Source organism: Chiloscyllium plagiosum, unplaced genomic scaffold (assembly GCF_037043375.1).
Source record: "Chiloscyllium plagiosum isolate Xiang-an unplaced genomic scaffold, Cpla_swu_hap1 HiC_scaffold_38, whole genome shotgun sequence".
Taxonomy (NCBI): Eukaryota; Metazoa; Chordata; class Chondrichthyes; order Orectolobiformes; family Hemiscylliidae; genus Chiloscyllium; species Chiloscyllium plagiosum.
Window position 1 is genome coordinate 32,321,076 of NW_028270176.1, and position 23,799 is coordinate 32,344,874.

At 43.8% G+C, this 23,799-nt stretch overlaps 1 protein-coding gene across 1 annotated transcript in view; it reads left to right on the forward strand.

Moving 5' to 3' along the window:
- The window catches only part of LOC148139416 (nectin 1b-like), a 63,984-nt gene extending 50,411 nt beyond the window's left edge, over positions 1 to 13,573 (forward strand). The window contains exons 3-5 of the mRNA XM_087980742.1: positions 5,658 to 5,777; positions 7,186 to 7,223; positions 10,362 to 13,573. Coding sequence (XP_087836868.1) covers positions 5,658 to 5,777; positions 7,186 to 7,223; positions 10,362 to 10,490 — 287 coding nt within the window. The 3' untranslated portion in view covers positions 10,491 to 13,573. The remainder of the gene's footprint in view (positions 1 to 5,657; positions 5,778 to 7,185; positions 7,224 to 10,361) is intronic.
- Positions 13,574 to 23,799: the final 10,226 nt, after the last annotated feature.

A 23,799-nucleotide genomic window follows, 5' to 3' on the forward strand; every position in this document is an offset into this window, starting at 1 on the left:
GTTACTGAACTTCGGTGGGGGGAGGGGGAAGGGGATGTTTGTGGGTGTGGGGGCTGCTTTGTCTCTGGATGGTGTCGAGCTTCTCGAGTGTTGTTGGAGCTGCCCCCACCCAGGGGCAAGTGGGGAGTATTCCCTCACCCTCCTGCCTTGTGCCTTGTCGATGGTGGGACAGGTTTTGGGGGGAGACAGGAGGGGAGTTCCTCACTGCTGGTCCCTGACCTGCTCTTGTAGCCACTGTGTTTATGTGGCGGGTCCAGTTCAGTTTCAGTCAATGGTAACCCCCAGGATGTCACTGGCAGCACAAACAGTAGCAACATTCAGTATCAAAGAGCAATGCTTAGATTTGCTCTCACTGTTTGGTAGTTGTTTGTTCTGAACATTACTTACTGCTGGTCATCCCAAGCCAAACATTGTCCAGGTCTTGCTGCACTTAATATAGAGTGCTGGAGAAACTCAGCAGGTCTGCCAGCATCAGTTGACAGAAAAGGCAGAGTTAATATCTCACATCCAGTGCTCCTTTGTCAGACTATAAAAGAGTGACTGGATGCACAACATTAAGTCTGTCTTTCCCTCCACAGATTGTGCCAGACCTGCTGAATTTCTCAAGTATTCTTTATCTATTTAACTTCGGTATCCTCAGTTCTCAGTTTGTTGGATTCCGACATGGATTGATTCAGAATCTGATCAGTCATAAATGGTGCTGAGCATTGTGCAATCACCAGTAAATATTCCCAGGAATATGGAGCCAAGGTCATTGTTGACGCAGCTGAAGATGGATGGACGGTGTGGTGCTGGAAAAGCACACTGGGTCAGCTGTGCAGGGAGATGGATGGAACCTAGGGCCTGTAATCTTCCCAGTCTGGAAAACTCAGCTCAATTCCACCTTCTCTGAAGGCATGGCGTGGCATATCTGATTAGACAGTACCTCCTTCACTGTAGAATCCCTACAGTGTGGAAACAGGCCCTTCGGCCCAACAAGGTCACACCACCCTCTGACATGTATCCCATCCAAATCCATTCCTCTGCAGTTACCCCTGACTAATGCACCTAACCTTCGCATCCCTGGGCACTATGGGGTAATTTCCCATGGCCAATCCACCCTAACCTGCACATCCCTGGGCACTATGGGGTAATTTCCCATGGCCAATCCACCCTAACCTGCACATCCCTGGGCACTATGGGACAATTTTCCATGACCAATCCACCCTAACCTGCACATCCCTGGGCACTATGGGTAATTCCCCATGGCCAATCCACCCTAACCTGCACATCCCTGGACACTATGGGACAATTTAACATAGCCAATCCACCCTAACCTGCACATCCCTGGGCACTATGGGTAATTTCCCATGGCCAATCCACCCTAACCTGCACATCCCTGGGCACTATGGGTAATTTCCCATGGCCAATCCACCCTAACCTGCACATCCCTGGGCACTATGGGACAATTTCCCATGGCCAATACACCCTAACCTGCACATCCCTGGACACTATGGGACAATTTCCCATGGCCAATCCACCCTAACCTGCACATCCCTGGGCACTATGGGACAATTTCCCATGGCCAATCCACCCTAACCTGCACATCCCTGGGCACTATGGGTAATTTCCCATGGCCAATCCACCCTAACCTGCACATCCCTGGACACTATGGGACAATTTCCCATGGCCAATCCACCCTAACCTGCACATCCCTGGGCACTATGGGTAATTTCCCATGGCCAATCCACCCTAACCTGCACATCCCTGGGCACTATGGGACAATTTCCCATGGCCAATCCACCCTAACCTGCACATCCCTGGACACTATGGGACAATTTAGCATGGCCAATCCACCCTAATTTACAAATCTTTGGAATGTGGGAGGAAACCGGAGCACCCGGTGGAAACCCACACAGACACGGGGTGAATGTGCAAACTCCACACAGACAGGTCCCCGAGGCTGGAATCGAACCCAGATCTCTGGTGCTGTGAGGCAGCAATGCTAACCACCATGCCACCCTGAGGAACTCCAGCAGAGCGGGCCTGGCCCTCCAACGACCACGATCATCTCCCTGCGTTATCAGGTATGACTCCAGCCGGTGGAGACTTTGCCCCCTGATACCCATTGAATCCAGCTTTACCAGGGCTCCGTGATGCCACACTCGGTCGAATGTCGCCTTGATGTCAAGAGCTGTCACTCTCCCCTCCCCTCGCCCAATTCAGCTTTTGGTGAGCCGAGGCTATATTGAGGTCAGGAGCTGAGTGGCCCTGGTGGAACCCAAGCTGGGCAGGTCATTGCTGAGCAGTTGCTGGTCCTGCTTGGCAGCACCGTTTTGTAATATGGTGTGTGTCTGTGTGCTGAAATTGACTCAAATAGAGGCAATTAAATCCGGCAATATTCAAATGTGGTTGAAGTGCATGACTTTTACTTCCTCTATCTTAGATTCACTTCCCTTTTTAGCTGCTAGTTCTTCCCAATATTTATAAACACTGCAAAAGGTCAATCACACTTCCTTCGTCAAAAAACCTGATGTCACTGGAACATCAACAGAAAGGGCAATTTATTTTCGTTTTTGTTAATTCGTTCATGGGATGTGGGTGTCACTGGTTGTGCCACCATCTATAGCCCATATTTTACCCAATTTATAAAATATCTGAACAAGGTAGTAGGTTTGCCATATAAATGTGGGATAATAGTGGGCTGATGAATGGCAGATGCAATGCATAGACATGTACAGCATGGAAACAGGCCCTTCGGCCCAGCTCATCTGTGCTGACCAGATATCCTAAATTAATCATAGAAGCCCTACAGTGTGGAAACAGGCCCTTCGGCCCAACAAGCCCACACTGACCCTCTGAAGTGTAACACATCCAAACCCATTCCCCCATACTCAACTTTACCCCTGACTAATGCACCTAACCTAATTAAAAATCACACAACAGGTCAGACCTGTTGGACTATAACCTGGTCGGAGAAAGTGAGGGCTGCAGGTGCTGGAGATCAGAGCTGAAAGTGTATTGCTGGAAATGCGCAGCAGGTCAGGCAACATCCAAGGAGCAGGAGAATCGACGTTTCGGGCATGAGCCCTTCTTCAGGACTATAACCAGAAGTTGTGTGATTTTTTAACTTTGTACACCCCAGCACAACACTGGCACCTCCAAATTGCACCTAACATCTGTGGGCACGATGGGACAATTTCCCATGGCCAATCCACCCTAACCTGCACATCCCTGGACACTATGGGACAATTTCCCATGGCCAATACACCCTAACCTGCACATCCCTGGGCACTATGGGACAATTTCCCATGGCCAATCCACCCTAACCTGCACATCCCTGGACACTATGGGACAATTTCCCATGGCCAATCCACCCTAACCTGCACATCCCTGGACACTATGGGACAATTTCCCATGGCCAATCCACCCTAACCTGCATATCCCTGGACACTATGGGACAACTGAGCATGACCAATCCACCCTAACCTGCACATCCCTGGACACTATGGGACAATTTCCCATGGCCAATCCACCCTAACCTGCACATCCCTGGACACTATGGGACAATTTCCCATGGCCAATCCACCCTAACCTGCACATCCCTGGACACTATGGGACAATTTCCCATGGCCAATCCACCCTAACCTGCATATCCCTGGACACTATGGGACAACTGAGCATGACCAATCCACCCTAACCTGCACATCCCTGGGCACTATGGGACAATTTCCCATGGCTAATCCACCCTAACCTGCACATCCCTGGGCTCTATGGGACAATTTCCCATGGCCAATCCACCCTAACCTGCACATCCCTGGGCACTTTGGGACAATTTCACATGGTCAATCCACCCTAACCTGCACATCCCTGGGCACTATGGGACAATTTCCCATGGCCAATCCACCCTAACCTGCACATCCCTGGGCACTATGGGACAATTTCCCATGGTCAATCCGCCCTAACCTGCACACCTTTGGAGTGTGGGAGGAAACCGGAGCACCCGGAGGAAACCCACACAGACAAGGAGAGAGTGTGCAAACTACTCACATGCAGTCACCCGAGGCTGGGATCGAACCCGGGTCCCTGGCGCCGTGAGGCAACAGTGCCAAACCACTGAGCCACCTGTCCCATTTACTAGCACTTGGCCTATAAACCCTTCCTGTTCATATCCCCATCCAAATGCCTTATAAATGTTGCAATTGTACCAGTCTCCACCATTTCCTCTGGCAGCTCATTCCATACACACACCACCCTCTGGGTGAAAATGTTGCTCCCCAGATCCCTTTTAAATCTTTCCCCTCTCACCTTCAATCTAGTTCTGCACTCCCCCACCCTGGAGAAAGACTTAGTCAATTCACCCTATCCATGCCCCTCATGATTTTATAAACCTCGATGAGGTCATCAGTTTAGATAAATGTGCGGTGTTGAATTTTGGTTAAACAAACAAGGGCAGAGCTTGTCCAATTAAAACCTGGGTAGTGCTGTAGAACAGAGAGATCTAGGGGTTCAGGGACATAATCCTTTGACAGGGGGGTTAAGAATGGGTTTAGCACACTTCCCTTCATTGCTCAGCCCTTTGAGCGTAGGAGTTGGGAACGTCACATTGAGGTTGTACAGGACATTGGTGAGGCCCCTTCTGGAATACTGTGTCCAGTTCTGGTCACCCTGTTACAGGAAGGATATTATTAAACTGGAGAGGGTTTAGGAGAGATTTCCCAGGATGTTGCCAGGAATGGGAATGTTTGAGTTATAAAAAAAAGCTGGCTAGGCTGGGACTTCTTTCACTGGAGCGTAGGAGGCTGAGGGGTGACCTTTTAGAGGTTTATAAAATCAGGATGGACACAGCTAGGGTAAATAGCAGATGACCTTTTCCTAGGATGGAGGGCTTCAAGACTGGGGCGGGGGGGCTTATTTTTAAGGTGAGAGGAGAAGGATTCTAAAAAGGCATGAGGTGGAAATGTTTTCACACAGAGTGCTTTGTGTGTAGACTGAACTTCCTGAGAAAGTGGTGGATGTAGGTGCAGTTATAATGTTTGAAAGACATTTGGATAAGGACCTGAAAAGGAAAGGGTTGGAGGGACATGGGCCAGGAGCAGGCAGGGGGGACTACTTTAGTTTGGGCACATGGTCAGTAAGGACTGGTTGGACCAATGGGTCTGTTTCTGTGCTGTATGACTCTATGACTCTATAACTGGGAGAGGCAATGGTCTAATGTTATCATCGCAACTACTACAGAGACTCAGCTAATGTTCTGGGAGTAAGGTTCAAGTCCCACCATGGTGGAATTTGAATTCAGTTAGGAATCTTGAATTAAGGGTCTAATGATGACCACAAATCCATTGTCTGAGAAACCCATCTGGGTCACTAATGTCCTTCAGCGAAGGAAACTGCCATCCTTACCTGGTCTGGGCCTACATGTGACTCCAGACCCACAGTGATGTGGTTGACTCTTAACTACCCTCTGGGCAATTAGGGATGGGCAATAAATGCTGGGGCTAGCCAGAGGCAGATGCATCCTGAGAGTGAATAAATAAAAAATCTCTCAAAACTTACATCACGATATATTTTTTCTTGGCATGGAGATGATATTGGGTACAGGACAACCAGTGTTATATTTCATATACATTTATTCATGGATTTCCTTCTGCCTATTGGAAATGTATTTGCTCTTACAGAGGTTACCCCGGTAAGATTCCGAATGTACGTCATCATTGCGGTCATCTGTCTGGTGTTGCTGCTTGGTCTGCTGTTATTGGCATACACGTTGGTGAACTGGGTGAGCCAACACTTTCAGGGTAAGTTGACTTTTAAATGTGAACCATGACGACAAGTTGTATCAATGCTGACAGATTTCCCGGTGATGTCACTGACGGACACAGAGCTGCATGTTCACCTCCCGGTCAACACACAGAATGGTTGCAGTTTGCTGCAATAAAAGAAGGGATGGATAGATTAGATAGATAGATAGATAGACAGATAGATAGATAGATAGATAGATAGATAGATAGATAGATAGATAGATAGATAGATAGATAGATAGATAGATAGATAGACAGGTAGATAGATAGACAGATAGATAGACAGATAGATAGATAGATAGATAGATAGATAGATAGATAGATAGATAGATAGATAGACAGATAGATAGACAGATAGATAGATAGATAGATAGATAGATAGATAGATAGATAGATAGATAGATAGATAGATAGATAGATAGATAGATAGATCGACAGATAGATAGACAAACAGATACATAGATAGACAGATAGATAGACAGATAGATAGATAGATAGATAGATAGATAGATAGATAGATAGATAGATAGATAGATAGATAGATAGATAGATAGATAGATAGATAGATAGATAGATAGATAGATAGATAGATAGATAGATAGACAGGTAGATAGATAGACAGATAGATAGACAGACAGATAGATAGATAGATAGATAGATAGATAGATAGATAGATAGATAGATAGATAGATAGATAGATAGATCGACAGATAGATAGACAAACAGATACATAGATAGACAGATAGATAGACAGATAGATAGATAGATAGATAGATAGATAGATAGATAGATAGATAGATAGATAGATAGATAGATAGATAGATAGATAGATAGATAGATAGAAAGATAGATATTCAAGATTTCTCAACAGATAGGTAAATAGATGGGTAGATAAATAATGGTGACATGAGTTGCTAACTGCTGAAAATGTGTTGCTGGAAAAGCGCAGCAGGTCAGGCAGCATCCAAGGAACAGGAGAATTGACGTTTCGGGCATAATCCCTTCTTCAGGAAGGGCTCATGCCCGAAACGTCGATTCTCCTGTTCCTTGGATGCTGCCTGACCTGCTGCGCTTTTCCAGCAACACATTTTCAGCTCTGATCTCCAGCATCTGCAGTCCTCACTTTCTCTCAATGAGTTGCTAACTGGCCTACATTATCATAGATATGTGGATAGGACAGTGAGTAATTATGAAATTATCCACGGAAAGTTAATTATTTACTATCCATTGACATGCCCTTGAATGTGATTGTGTACCATAGAAGAATGGGTTTATTGGGAGGGCAGACCGAGGAGCCTAGTTCAATTGAAGGACAGGTGATGTGTTTGAGTCAGCATTGAATTATATGCAGAAGATTCGACAATTACTAACTCGGCCCTTTGATATTCTTTTCCTTGCGGTTTAGTTGCTGGGAGGAACTCAACTAGGACGGACCTGGATGAGGTATGAGCTACAAACGTCTTTTTGATATTCCAGTGTAATACGATGGAGCTTGGTAACGGTGTGTGAGGACTAAATCATTGGTTCATAGCAGAAAAAGATACGATCTGAATGAGCAACATTGAGGGAGGCGAGGGTGAAGATGAGAGTTTATGGCTGAGGTACCATTCTGCATCCCAGGTATAGGATATGCTGGGATTGCTGGTCACACCCAGTTCAGAGTTAGTACTCTCTCCCATTTGACATTGCATGTCCCTGGAGGGGTATCTTGTAGTGTCCCTTCCTGTGGGCCAAGAGGACTGGGTTATAGTCCTGCCTGCTCCAGAGGTGGGTACTAACATTGCCAAACAGGCAATATCTACAGCAAATCCCCTGGGTTATGAATGGGTTCTGTTCCTGAGTGCAGTTGTAAGTCAAATTGTACACAAGTTGGAACACAAAACAGTACAGCATGTAATATCTGTATAAATGGACCTTGGAAAGATGGGATCTCCTCTGTTAGTATGACCACCCCTCTGCAGGTCCATCTCTATGCTCATGGAATTAAGTTCTGTTTGGGCACAATGTTTAAGACTGACTTTCCAGTGGATATCCGGATGATGTTGTACCGTAGGAAGGTGACAACTTCCGGCTTTGAACTGGGACCCAGTCAGGAGACTAAGGAAATTCGGCACATCCATAAAGATTTTTACCAATTTTTACAGATGCGCCAAAAAGAGTATCCTATCTGGATGTCTCATGGCTGGCTATGGTAACTCCTCTGACCAGGACCATAAGAAACTACAGAGCATTGGGAACACAGCCCAGACCATTGCATAAGCCAATCTTCCATCCATTGACTCTGTCTACACTTCCCACAATCTCAGGAAAGCAGCCTACATCATCAAAGATCCTTCCCACCCCCGTTATAATCTCTTCCACCCTCTTCCATCAGGCAGAAAAGCTTAAACGCACGTAGCAACAGATTCAAGAACAGCTTCTTCCCTGTTGTTATCGGGATCTTGAATGGTACTTCTCAAATGTTCAATCTCATGTTGATCTCGCTCCTTGTGCACCTTCTCTGTAGCCATGGCATTGTAGTCCTTGCTCTGTTCTATCACCCTAACACACTTTGGATGGTAGGATCTGCCTGTCCTGCACGCAAAACTCGATTTTTTGTTTGGTGTGGGGCTGCTAGTGCCATTTCCCCAGTCAATTCCTGCTGCTCAGTCACGTACAGTAACAGACCAACTGGCTCACGCTCATGAATTATCTGCTTCCTTCCGTACGCTGGGGATGTGACCATGTTGAGGAAGACACCAGCATCTGTTAAGGGACAGTCACTTGTTCGGAGTGAAAGACCATTTGTTGTAACTTTGCAGGGTATTGCCTGAGGCGTCACTCCCACTTGTCGAATGAGACATTCCAATTGTTCTTATTCTCATAAATCTTAGAACCGTACACTGTAACGGAGGTCCTTTGACCCATCTAGCCTGTACTGCCAAAACACACTAAGTGTAAGGTCGTCCTAATTTCCTGCACTTGGCCCATAGTGTTGAATGTTATGAAATTCCCATCCAAGTGTTTTTTTTAATGGTCGTGAGGTTTCTCAGCTCAACTACACCCCCAAACACTGTATTCCAGACCCCCACCCCCACCCCCACCATCACATACTTTCCTCAAACTCCCCTAAACCTCCTGCCTTTCACTTTGAAACGACGCCCCCTCCATCCCTCCCTTGTGATTGACCCTTCAACGAAGGGAACCAGCTGCTTCCTCACCACTCTGTCCATGCCCCTCATTTTTTTTTTAATTCATTCACGGATGAGGGTCTCTCCTACTGGGCCATCATTTATTGCCCATACCTAAATGCCCGGGGGGCAGTCAAGAGTCAACCCATGGCTGTGAGTCTGGAGTCACCTGTAGACACAGACCAAGTAAGGACGGTGATTTCCTTCCCTCAGGGACATTAGTGAACCGGGTGGGTTTTTCCAACAGTTAGCAATAGATTCCTGTTCATCATTAGACTCTTACTTCCACAGAGTTCATATTCCACCATCTACTGTTGTAGGATTTGAATGCAGGTCCCCAGATGATTTACTGTGTTAACCGTTTGGCTGTAATAACACTAGTGTTATTACTTAGTGTTATTGCTAACACTTCTCCTTAGCCACCTCCATCAGGTCTCCCCCCCCCCCCTCAACCTTCTCTGCTCCAGAGAAAATAACCCAAGCTTATCCAGCCTCTCTCTCCATTGCTGAACTGCTGCGTCCCAGGGCAACACTGTGGTGCGTCTCCCTCTGTACCCTCTTCCTCTACAATCACATCCTTCCTGTCGTGTGGGGGCCAGAACTGCACACAGTACTCCAGCAGTGGCCTCACCAAAGTTCAGTACAGCTCCAGCACTACCTCCCTGCCGTTATAATCTATGCCATGACCAATGCTGAATGTCTTATTAACCACTTCTTAACCACGTGCAGGGATCTGTGGACAAGCACTCCAATATCTCTCTGTACCCCTGAGCTACCTGTCCAATGAGCACTCCCTTGCCTTGCATTGACATGTCTACATTTTACTAACTAGGTTAAAAATCACACAATACCAGGTTATAGCCCAATAGGTTTATTTGGAAGCATTAGCTTTCAGAGCACTGCTCCTTCATCAGGTGGTTGTGGAGACTAAGATTGTAAGACACAGAATTGATAGCAAAAGTTTACAGTGTGATATAACTGAAATTATACATTGAAAGGTACCTTGAATGTTTGTTCAGTCTCTCAGCTGTTAGAATGACCATGTTGGTTTCAGTTCTTTCATATTGCAACCTTTTTTTAAAAAGTTACATTCTCAAATGAACTTCAACAATTGGTGTCTGTCAGTCCAGATAATGTATTGAAGGTGTTAGCCCCGCTGTGTGCTGCTGTCTGTGCCATTATATGACTGTGACTGATTCTAATCTAAAAAAAATGAGTTAACAGAGTCTTACATGGATTCATGCAGTTTTTTTGTGCAAAGTACAACGTAACTCTGCAAGTACAAATTCACCCCACAAACGTATATGTGTATGTGTGCATGTGGGTGTTAGCGAAGCTGGCATTTGAAAGGAACAATGGCATGCGTTGATAAAATGTTTTCACCAAGATAAAACGTGTTATTTTTCAATAGTGCCCCAGTGAGATCGTGTACACATCCGTGAATGTACAGCAGCAGAATGTAGGGACACCGAAGGGTTGGCACCATGAAGACAACGTCGATTCAGAAGAGATTGTCTATAGTGTTCTCAAACACAAGTAGATTTATTCCGTTCATTATGGATTGGTCAGAGATGTGTGGCTAAAATTGAGATTCCAGCTAAATAGTTTGATCACTGAGTGATCGACCCCCTCATTGACAGTGATAACACAATCGGAACTGTCCATACTTTTTTCAAAGTACCTGTCAGAGAGGGGTGCAACAGGTGGGACTTGAAGCCGGCACTGCTGGCTCAGTGATAGGGACACTACCACCATCCCAGAAAGTTGCAAACCCATACTGAAGCCCGTGGACATTTGATACCCTGAGATCACGACATCATCCAACAGACACTGCCACCACATCCCAGACTGGAAAGCATCATTAATAACCACAGCAGGAATGCCAAGAAGACCATCAGAAATAGGACAGGATCAGTTGGTCTGTTGTAACCTTTTTAGGTGGATGTCCAAGAGAATTTTTTTCTTTTCAATTGTGGTGTTGGGTTTTCCATTTGCCAAGATTTAAGGATTTAGCCATTTGGCCACTTGAGCCTGCTCTGCTATTGGACAGGATCATGGGCTGATCCGACATTCCTCATGTCCACTTTCCTGCCCTTTTCCTCGATCCCCTGACTGATCAGGAATTTCTCTATCACAGCCTTCAGTAGACACACGGACTCTGCCCCCACAAGCTGTCTAAGACAGGGAGCTCCAAAGGCCCACAACTCTCTGAGAGAAGAAATTCCTCCCCATCTCAGTCTGAATTTGGTGCCCCTTTATTCTGAGACAGTGCCCTCTGCTCCTAGACTCTCCCCTGGGGGGGACCCTCTCTCTCAGCATTGACCCTGTCCAACCCCTTCAGAATCCGAAATGTTTCAGTGAGATCGTCTCTCGTTCTAAACTCCAGTGAGGAGAGTCCCACCCAGTTTAAGCTTCGGTCAGGAGACAATCCCTCCATAGCAGGGGCCATCCTCGTGAACTGTCTCTGAATTGTTCTCAATGAAATGACCCCTTTCCTTCACAGCATTCCAGAGGTGGGGTCTCACTGGGACCTTGAATAGAATCATCACTTTTTGAAAGGTCATGAACATGATGTAGATATTTCTGATGGAAGGAGATCCTTTGGTTCATCACGTATGAGCCTCTTGGTCAACAGCCATCGAGAATCATAGAAGCAGATCCCTACAGTGTGGGCACAGGCCCTGCAGCCCAACAAGTCCACATCCACTCTCCGAAAGGTATCCCACCCAGACCTTATTACTCGACATTTTTCCCCTAACCTGCACATCCCTGGGCACTATGGGACAATTTCCCATGGCCAATCCACCCTAACCTGCACATCCCTGGGCACTATGGGACAATTTCCCATGGCCAATCCACCCTAACCTGCACTTCCCTGGACACTATGGGACAATTTCCCATGGCCAATCCACCCTAACCTGCACTTCCCTGGACACTATGGGACAATTTCCCATGGCCAATCCACCCTAACCTGCACATCCCTGGACACTATGGGACAATTTCCCATGGCCAATCCACCCTAACCTGCACTTCCCTGGGCACTATGGGACAATTTCCCATGGCCAATCCACCCTAACCTGCACATCGCTGAACACTATGGGACAATTTCCCATGGCCAATCCACCCTAACCTGCACATCCCTGAACACTATGGGACAATTTCCCATGGCCAATCCACCCTAACCTGCACATCCCTGAACACTATGGGACAATTTCCCATGGCCAATCCACCCTAACCTGCACATCCCTGAACACTATGGGACAATTTCCCATGGCCAATCCACCCTAACCTGCACTTCCCTGGGCACTATGGGACAATTTCCCACGGCCAATCCACCCTAACCTGCACATCCCTGAACACTATGGGACAATTTCCCATGGCCAGTCCACCCTAACCTGCACATCCCTGGGCACTATGGGACAATTTCCCATGGCCAATCCACCCTAACCTGCACATCCCTGAACACTATGGGACAATTTCCCATGGCCAGTCCACCCTAACCTGCACATCCCTGGGCACTATGGGACAATTTCCCATGGCCAGTCCACCCTAACCTGCACATCCCTGGGCACTATGGGACAATTTCCCATGGCCAATCCACCCTAACCTGCACATCCCTGAACACTATGGGACAATTTCCCATGGCCAGTCCACCCTAACCTGCACATCCCTGGGCACTATGGGACAATTTCCCATGGCCAATCCACCCTAACCTGCACATCGCTGGACACTATGGGACAATTTCCCATGGCCAATCCACCCTAACCTGCACATCCCTGGGCACTATGGGACAATTTCCCATGGCCAATCCACCCTAACCTGCACATCCCTGAACACTGTGGGACAATTTCCCATGGCCAATCCACCCTAACCTGCACATCCCTGGGCACTATGGGACAATTTCCATGGCCAATCCACCCTAACCTGCACATTCCTGGACACTATGGGTAACTTAGCATGACTAATCCACCCTAACCTGCACATCCCTGGACACTATGGGTAACTTAGCATGACTAATCCACCATAACCTGCACATCCCTGGGCACTATGGAACAATTTCCCATGGCCAATCCACCCTAACCTGCACATCTTTGGACTGCGGTAGGAAACCGGAGCACCCGGAGGAAACCCACGCAGACACGGGGAGAATGTGCAAATTCCACACAGGCAGTCGCCCGAGGGTGGGATCGAACCCGGGTCCCTGGTGCCGTGAGGCAGCCGTGCTAACCACTGTGCCACCGTGGTGATCCCGTTGTATTCCACCCACAGTTCGGAATGTTGTAACATTTCAGGTGAATATCCAAGAGATTATTTTTGTTCTAAATGGTGGTGTTAGGTCTTCCATTTGCCACGATTTAAGGCAATGCTTTTCACATTCCTGTCACCCTCATGATGGTCCTCAAATTCACTTAAATCTTACTCAAAGACATTTTGTGCCTCATGGTTATTGAACTCTCTGCCATGGCCCATTGATGTCATCATCAATCTGTTGTTGTGCTATCCTGTAAAATAACCACCTTCTCGGTCACATGTTGCCTGCCAGAACTAATTGCAAATAATGTATTAACACAGTTGTATAGTCCTTTGGATATATATTAAACCACAAACATTGCAGTGTCGTGATATTATTTCCTTATTGCCTATTCTGTTTGCATTCTGTCAGTTTTATTAATGTCATGGTCTGGTCTTCTTCTCCATTATACCACCCCTTGTTGTCCATTTAATTGGATGTGGTTCCTACTTGGAAACCTCTCGATCATCTTCACCTCCCCCTTTGAAAATGTGATGTCCGGAGTTAAACCAGCCTTCCAGAGTGGTCAAACAAATTGCTTACCAAGGCTCCCGCGTTTGCCAATCCCATTGTCTCTATGGACAACGCATTGTCACAAAGTTGGCATCTGAAAAATGGTAAAATTGTAAAATGAATTCAAAAGCCGTGCATGGTCCCTTTTAGAGATTGTGTTTTTGCAAGGTTTGTAGCTCAGGTTGAGGTTTAGGGTGTAGGTTTGCTCACTGAACTGTAGGTTTGATATCCAGATGTTTCATTACCTGGCTAGGTAACATCATCAGTGGCGACCTCCAAGTGAAGTGAAGCTGTTGTCTCCTGCTTTCTATTTATATGTTTGTCCTGGATGGGGTTCCTGGGGTTTGTGGTGATGTCATTTCCTGTTCGTTTTCTGAGGGGTTGATAGATGGTATCTAGATCTATGGGACAACACATTTATCCTGGGACAGGCTAAGCAAAGACATGCCAGAGAATTCCTAGAGGCCTGGCACTCCAACCACAACACCATAAAAAAACACATAGATCTAGGTACCATCTATCAACCCCTCAGAAAACGAACAGGAAATGACATCACCACAAACCCCAGGAACCCCATCCAGGACAAACATATAAATAGAAAGCAGGAGACAACAGCTTCACTTCACTTGGAGGTCGCCACTGATGATGTTACCCAGCCAGGTAATGAAACGTCTGGATATCAAACCTACAGCTCAGCGAGCAAACCTACACCCTAGATTGTGTTTTGCGTGTGCTTGGAAGTTTGCAAGCGCTGTGCGAAATTGAAACAGGTGGACCAAAAGACTCTTCAGGCCCAAGCAACATTTTTAGCCAGACATCAGTTTAAATTCAGCCAACTCCTTTTAAAAGGCACATGAGGCTAAATCAAATCACAATTGGTCAGGCAGCATCGAGGAGCAGGAGCGTCAACGTTTTAGGTCTTAGCTCTTCATCAGTAATGTCCGAAATGTCGATTCTCCTGCTCCTCAGATGCTGCCTGACCGGAAGTGCTTTTCCAGCACCATTCTCTCGACTCTGATCTCCAGCATCTGCAGTCCTCACTTTCTCCAGTGCGGAGACAAAGGATGAATTAAATTTAAATATGTTGGTTTTGACTACCTCGAACTAATCCGATTGCAAAGAAGTTAATATATAATCATGGGTATACAAGATGTGTAGTAGACCAGCAGGAGGTTGGAAGAACACAACAGACCAGGCAGCATCAGGAGGGACAGGCAGGAGGCTGGGAGGAACACAGCAAGGCAGGCAGCATCAGGAGGGACAGGCAGGAGGCTGGGGGAACACAGCAAGGCAGGCAGCATCAGGAGGGACAGGCAGGAGGCTGGAGGGACACAGCAAGGCAGGCAGCATCAGGAGGGACAGGCAGGAGGCTGGGGGAACACAGCAAGGCAGGCAGCATCAGGAGGGACAGGCAGGAGGCTGGGGGAACACAGCAAGGCAGGCAGCATCAGGAGGGACAGGCAGGAGGCTGGGGGAACACAGCAAGGCAGGCAGCATCAGGAGGGACAGGCAGGAGGCTGGAGGGACACAGCAAGGCAGGCAGCATCAGGAGGGACAGGCAGGAGGCTGGAGGGACACAGCAAGGCAGGCAGTATCAGGAGGGACAGGCAGGAGGCTGGAGGGACACAGCAAGGCAGGCAGCATCAGGAGGGACAGGCAGGAGACTGGGAGAACACAGCAAGGCAGGCAGCATCAGGAGGGACAGGCAGGAGGCTGGGGGAACACAGCAAGGCAGGCAGCATCAGGAGGGACAGGCAGGAGGCTGGGGGAACACAGCAAGGCAGGCAGCATCAGGAGGGACAGGCAGGAGGCTGGAGGAACACAGCAAGGCAGGCAGCATCAGGAGGGACAGGCAGGAGGCTGGAGGAACACAGCAAGTCAGGCAGCATCAGAAGGTGGAGACGTCAACATTTCGGTTGGAACCCTTCTTCAGGACTGATGGTGGGGTGAGGGGATCTGCAGATAAAGGGGTGGGGGAAGTGGAGGCGGATTTTGTGTGGAGAGCCGGCTGCATGGTGAGGTCGGGATAGGTGGACACAGGTAGAGGGTACGGCCTGGTTGGTTGCTGGGTGGAATGAATCCGATTGGTAGCTGAAAGGATCAGTTGATGAGGGGTATGGAAGGGAGAGGAGGGGGCTAGGCAGGGAACTCGCGGATGGGAAGGGAGGTTATTTGAAATCGGAGAACTCAATGTTGAGTCCTCCGGGCTGTAGGCTGCCCAGGCGGAAGAGGAGGTGTTGTTCCTCCAATTTGTGGGCATTTGGAAATCAAGGGAAGGCAACTGTATCTGGAGAGTAATGATTGAGCTCTCACAGAAATCTTTAAGCCCTGATTAAGCATCATCTAGAGGTGCATGGCACTCTTAATTAATATTCCTGACAGCAGAATTTAGCAAAGAAAGACTTGTGATGTGAGCTCAACAGAAGGTAAGATCGGAGATAAAGTGGAAAAGACATCGATTGTGAGAATTTGGGAGGATTAAGTTTTATCGTTTTCTTCTTAATTGGGTTTATATAAATGGGAATTGTGATTATCTGAACAACGTTCATCCCAGTAAAGTTTGTGCTTAGTTAGTGCTTCAGGGAGATTGTTCAGTTTGATAGTAATTTTGTTAATTTGCTCACTGCTGGAGTTTGGTGAATGAATTGCTGCTTGTAGAGGGGGTTAAAGGATTCCATTTCATTTCCCAACTCCGTTATAACAGATTGAGGGTAGGAGTTTGGCTATTCCCCCTTGTCACACTTCTTTATCAGATTAGGAGGTCGGTGTTTCGGTTTTAATTATCAGGGCGGGGGTCGACCTCCCCTTTGTAACAGTACAAAAGTGGTGTCCATGAACTCAGTGTTCACGTTTCCAATTAGGCTGACGTAGTTGGCTTATTTTCGCTCAACTTTGTGAACTCAATTCCCACATCCATACAGGACTCTCCTTGTCAGACTCTCCCTTTGCCTGAGGTGTGGTGATCCTCCAGTTGAGTCTGTTGCCCCTCTCTCAATGATCGGGCAGTCCCGGGGGGAGGGGGGGGCTCAGAGCTAACCTGTCCAGCTCTCTTGCAGATGCATCCTGTTCAATCTCGAATGCTTTCAGTTCTGCCTGTCTCAGTCTGCTTTCACACATTTCCGTTTCCTGCAATTCACTGTGTATCTTGCACTCTCTCTTGCTAAACAGTGTGGAAATCCTTCTCCCTGTTTCCTATTCCTATGCTGAGCCTGGCCCTGCCCCCGCTGTTTCAGCCTCTCTGATTCAGTCCTTTTTTCTATAAACAAGACTTGGTCACAGAGAGATTACTCATTGCTTGATTTTTTTATTCCCCCCACCCTACTGCCTAACTGCAGTAGTGCGTATTTATTCCCCCCAGCACCCATGGTGTGTATGTGTCGGTGTGAGACTTAGTGAGAGACCCAAAGTGCACCAATATTTATTCAATTTCCACCACCAGGAAGATAGGAAAATACCCAGGTGGCCAGTGACAAACACTGCCCTTCACATCAAAGGGCAGTGCTGTGTGATCAAAACAGTGAAGGGGAGGGTAAGGACTAAATCAAAATAGAATTGGAGGGAGAAATGATGCATTCCACTCCCTGCGGCACCCACCTCTCCCTGAACAACTCCAGGGTGTTGGTGGAGACCGCGTGCTCCTTCTCCAAGGACACCCGGGCCCTAACGTAACCGCGGAAGAGGGGCAGGCAGTCGGCCCTAACGACCCCCTCCACGGCCCGCTGCCTGGACCTGTTGATGGCCAGCTTGGCCAGGCCCAGGGGCAGACCCACGAGGAGGTCTTCAGACCTGCCCTCCCTCCTCCGTCATTGCCCGCTTTTTTTTTTTTTTTTTTTTTTCTTTTTTTTTCTTTAGTTTGGCCAGGGAGACTCCTGTTCTCTTTTTTTTGTTTTTTTCTTTTTTTTTTCTTTATTTTTTTTAAATTTTTTTTTCTTTTCCCAAGTCGCCAAATCTCCTGTTTTTTTTTGTTTTTTTTTTTATTTAACCCCCACACTACCACCTAAGTGCGGTAGTGCTTATTTTATCCCCAGCACCCATGGTGTGTGTGTGCAGGTGTGAGACACAGTGAAAGACACAAAGTGCACCAATCTTTTATTCAATTTCCACCACCAGGAAGATAGGAAAACACCCGGGTGGCCAGTGACAAACACTGCCCTTCGCATCAAAGGGCAGTGCTGTGTGATCAAAACAGTGAAGGGGAGGGTAAGGACTAAATCAAAATAGAATTGGAGGGAGAAATGATGCATTCCACTCCCTGCGGCACCCACCTCTCCCTGAACAACTCCAGGGTGTTGGTGGACACCGCGTGCTCCTTCTCCAAGGACACCCGGGCCCTAACGTAACCGCGGAAGAGGGGCAGGCAGTCGGCCCTAACGACCCCCTCCACGGCCCGCTGCCTGGACCTGTTGATGGCCAGCTTGGCCAGGCCCAGGGGCAGACCCACGAGGAGGTCTTCAGACCTGCCCTCCCTCCTCCGTCATTGCCCGCTTTTTGAGTGAATAACACTACTTGCTCATCCAATTAAAACACAATTTACAAACAACGAGTCATTGCTGATGCTCTGGGAAGAGACCAGACTGCTCGGGACTCCACCTGGTGCTCAAAGTAACATGCTGCAGTCTCCGAATTCAGGAGAAAATGATACCCACCAAGCTGTATAAGTAGTCACCCACCTTCACATAAACCAAGGGTACTTCGGTACTGCCAGAGCTATAAGCTCACAAATAGAATAATTCAGGAAATACCGATTTCATTAAGAAAATATAGATTTACATTAGAAAATATGCATTTAACTAAGAAAATGTAGATTTAGCTCAGAAAATATAAACTTGGCAAAACAAATATAGATTAAGGAAAGAATGTATAGATTTAATAAAGAAAATGTAGATATAGCTCAGAAAATATAGGCTTGGTAAAGAAAAGGTAGATTTAAAGAAAGAAAGTATGGATTTATTGAAGAAAATGTGGATTTAACAAAAAATTGAAATAAGACAATATAGATTGAACTAAGAAAATATAGATTTAACTAAGAAAATATATATTTGAATGAGGATATGTAGATTTAACTAAGAAAATGTAGATTTAACTAAGAAAATGTGGATTAAATAAAAAAAGATTGAACTAAGAAACTATATTCAAAGTTTGAGAGAAGATTTGTGGGCGACACGGTAGCACAGCAGTTAGCACTGTTGCCTCACAGCGCCAGAGACCCGGGTTCAATTCCCGCCTCAGGCGACTGACTGTGTGGAGTTTGCATGTTCTCCCCGGGTCTGCGTGGGTTTCCTCCGGGTGCTCCGGTTTCCTCCCACAGTCCAAAGATGTGCAGGTCAGGTGAATTGGCCATGCTAAATTGCCCGTAGTGTTAGGTAAGGGGTAAATGTAGGGGTATGGGTGGGTTGCGCTTCGGCGGGTCGGTGTGGAATTGTCAACCGGAAGCGGCAGGGACAGGCCACTATAAACACCGGAGGAAACACCACAGAAGCGCTTCGCAGGAGGCTCCCAAGCACTGAGGATGTCACATAGACAGGGGACGAAACGTTTGCAACAAAAACTTCCAGCTCGGCGAACAGAACCACAGTAAGAAACTATATATTTAAGTAAGAAAACATATTTTGTACTAAGAACATATAGATTTAACTAAGAAAATATAGATTTAATTAGGAAAGTGTAGGTTTTACGAAGAAAATATAAATTTAACTAAGAACGTACAGATTTCATTCAGAAAATGTAGATTTAACTATAAAAATATAGATTTATCAAAGAAAATGTGGATTTGACTAAAGAAATAATAGATTTAACAATGAAAATGTTGATTTAACTAAGAAAATATAGATTTAGAGTCATTGAGTCATAAAGATGTAAGGCATGGAAACAGACTCTTCGGTCCAACTCGTTCACACCGGCCGGATATCCTTACCTAGTTTAGTCCCATTTTCCAGCACTTGGCCCATATCCCTCTGAACTCTTCCTATTCAGATCTTCATTCAGATGCCTTTTAAATGCTGTAATTGTACCAACCTCCAACACTTCCTCTCGCAGCTTATTCCACACACGCACCACCCTCTGCATGAAAAAGTTGCCCCTTAGGTCCCTTTTATATCTTTCCCCTCTCACCATAAACCAATGCCCTCTAGTTCTGGACTCCCCGACCCCAGGGAAAAGACTTTGTCTATTTACCCTATCCATGCCCCTCATGATTTTGTAAACCTCTATAAGGTCACCCCTCAGCCTCCGACGCTCCAGGGAAAACAGCCCCAGCCTGTTCAGCCTCTCCCTGGAGCTCAGATCCTCCAACCCTGGCAACATCCTTGTAAATCTTTTCTGAACCTTTTCAAGGTTCACAACATCTTTCCGATAGGAAGGAGACAGGATTGCATATAATATTCCAAAAATGGCTTAACCAATGTCCTGTTCAGCCACAACATGACCTTCCAACTCCAACACTCTGACCAATAAAGGAAAGCATACCAAATGCCTTCTTCACTATCCTATCTACCTGCGACTCCACTTTCAAGGTCTCTTTGTTCAGCAAATCTCCCTAGGAAATTGCCATTAAGCGTATAAGTCCTGCTAAGATTTGCTTTCCCAAAATGTAGCACCTCGCATTTATCTGAATTAAACTCCATCTGCCACTTCTCATCCCATTGGCCCATCTGGTCAAGATCCCGTTGTAATCTGAGGTAATCTCCTTTGCTGTCCACTACATCTCCAATTTTGGTGTCATCTGCAAACTTACTAACTTTACGTGTTATTTCACATCCAAATCATTTATGTAAATGACAAAAAGTAGAGGACCCAGCACCGATCCTTGTTGGCACACCAATGGTCAAAGGTCTCCAGTCTGAAAGAAAATATAGATTTAACTAAGAAAATACCAATTAAACTAAAGAAAATAGAGATTTAAATAAAAAAAACTATACGTTTAACTAAAAAACTGTAGATTTAACTGAGAAAATGTAGGTTTCACAAAGAAAATGTAGGTTTAACTGAGAAAATGCAGATGTAATGAAAATATAGATTTAGCTATGAAAGTGTGGATTTATCGAAAAAATAGATTTAAATGAAAGAAAATGTAGACTTCACTAAGAAAATGTTGATTTACCTGAAGAAAATATGCATTTCAATAAGACAATATAGATTTAACTAAGAAAATGTAGATTAAACTAAAGAAAATGCCCATTTAACGAACAAAAATATGGATTTAACCAAGAAAATGTATATTTGACTAAGGAAATATATGTTTAACTAAGAATGTATGGATTTAATTAGGAAATGTTTAGTTTACACTGCAAAAATATAGATTTAGCTCAGAAAATATAGACTTCACGAAGGAAATATAGATTTAACAAAGAAAATGTCAATTAAACTGAAGAAAAATATAGATTTCACTGAAGAAAACATAGATTTACTAAAGAAAATATAAATTTGACTAAGAAAATGTAAATTAAACTAAAGAAAACGCTGATTTAATGAACAAAATATGGATTTAACTTAGAAAATGTCAATTTAATGAAAAAATATGGATTGAACTAAGAAAATGTATATATGACTCAGAAAATACAGATTTAAGTAAGGAAATATAGAATTAACTAAGAAAATGTAGATTTATCTAAGAAAATGTAGGCCAGACTAAGAAATTCTAGATTTAACGAAATAAAATACAGATTTAACTAAAAAACTGTGAATTACTCTAAAGAAAATGCCAATTTATCTAAAGAAAATATAGGTTTAACTCAGAACACAGATTTATCTAAGGAAATGTTGGTTTTACTGAGAAAAAATAGGTTTAACTTTAAAATTGTGGATTTAATGGAAGAGAATATATATTTAACTAAGAAAATGTAAATTTAACTTAAAATATCGATTGAACTATGAAAAATATATATGACTCAGAAAATATAGATTTAAGTGAGGAAATGTAGATTTAACTGGAGAAAATATAGACTGAACAAAAACAATACAGATTTAACTAAGAAAATGTCGACTTGACTCAGAACTTCTAGATTTAGCTAAAGAAAATATAGATATAAATTTAAAAACTGTAGATTAAACTAAAGAAAATGCCGATTTAACTAAAGAACATATAAGTTTAACTAAGAACACAGATTTAACTGAGAAAATGTAGGTTTCACTAAGAAAACATTGGTTTAACTTAGAAATTGTCGATTTAATGGCAGAGAATATAGACTTAACTAAGAAAATGTAGATTTAACTTAGAAGATGTCAATTTAATGAAAAAATATAGATTGAACAAAGAACATGTATATTTGACTAAGGAAATATAGATTTAACTTGGGAAATGAAGACTTGACTAAGGAACTGCAGATTTAAATAACAACAATATAGATTTAACTGAAGGAAATGTAGATTTAACAAAAACTATACAGATTTAACAAAGAAAATGTAGATTTGACTAAGAAATTCTTGATTTAACGAAAGAAAATACAGTTTTAACTAAAGAAATGTAGATTAAACTAAAGAGAATGCCAATTTAACTAAAAAAAAATAGGTTTATCTAAGAACACAGATTTATCTAAGGAAATGTAGGTTTCACTGAGAAAACATAGGTTTAACTTAGAAATTGTAGATTTAATGGAAGAGAACATAGATTTAATTAAGAAAATATAGATTTAACGAAAAATATATAGATTTAATGAAAAAGGTTCAGGTGAAATGAAAGAAAAAGCAGATTTAACTAAGAAAACATAGATTTAAATAAGAAAATATAAATTTAACTAAAAACATGTAGATTAAACTGAAGAAAATGCTGATATCATGAAAGAAAAGATGGATTTAACTAAGAAGACTTCAAATTAATGAAAAAATATAGATTTAATGAAGAAGCTGTAGATTTAACAAAAACAATACAGATTTAACTAATAAAATGTAGATTTAACTTAAAAATGATTTAACTAAGAAAATGCAGGTGAAACTAAAAGGAAAACAGATTTAACTAAAGAAAATATCAATTTAACTAAGAAAACAAGAATTAACTAGGTAAATATAAATATAACTAAGAAAATGTAGATTAAACTAAAGTAAATATTGATTTAAGGAAAGAAAATATGGATTTAATTTAGAAAATAGGGATTTAATTTAGAAAATATCAATTTAATGAAAAATATAGATTGAACTAAGAAAATGTACATATGACTCAGAAAATGTAGATTTAAGTAAGGAAATATAGATTTAACTATAGGAAATTTAGACTTAACAAAACCATACAGATTTAACCAAGAAAATGTAGGTTTAACAAAAAATTAGATTTAACTAAGAAAATATAGATTTCACTGGGAAAATGTAGATTAAACTGAAGAAAATGCAGATTTAACAGAAGAAAATACAGGTTTAATGAAGAAAACATAGTTTTGACTAAGACAATGAAGGTTTCACTGGGAACGAATTTAAAAATGTAGATTTAACTGAAGAAGATATAAGTATAATTAAGAAAATGCTGATGAAACTGAAGAAAATGTACATTTAAATAAGAAAATATGGATTTAACTCAGAAAATATGGACTTAACTATTAACTTATGCAAGAAAATTGTTGGTTTAACTAAGAGAATGTAGATTTAACTAAGAAACTGTAGACTATACTAAAGGAAACATAGATTTAACTAAAGATAATATAGGATTAATTAAGAAAATGCAGATTTAACTAAAGAAAATATAGGTCTAAAAAAATATATATCTAACTAAGAAGATGTAGGTTTCACTGAAGAAAATATAGGTTTAACTAAGAAGATGTAGATTAAACTGAAGAAAATTTAGATGCAACAAAATGTGGAGTTATCTAAGAAAAATGGATTAAATGAAGAAAATGTAGATTTCACTATGAAAATATAGCCGCGCCAACCCTCACGTTCTGCTCCTCTCTCTCTGACAGGATTTCCATTCTAATCTTTCAGCACCTTTACCAACCTTTCCAAGCTCAAAGCTGAAGTGTCATCTGATGCGAAACTCTGCTCTCTCTCTATCTCTCTCCCCACAGAGGCTGCCAGACTCTGCTGGGTGCTCCCCACAGGTTTTGTTCCTGATTTCCACTGT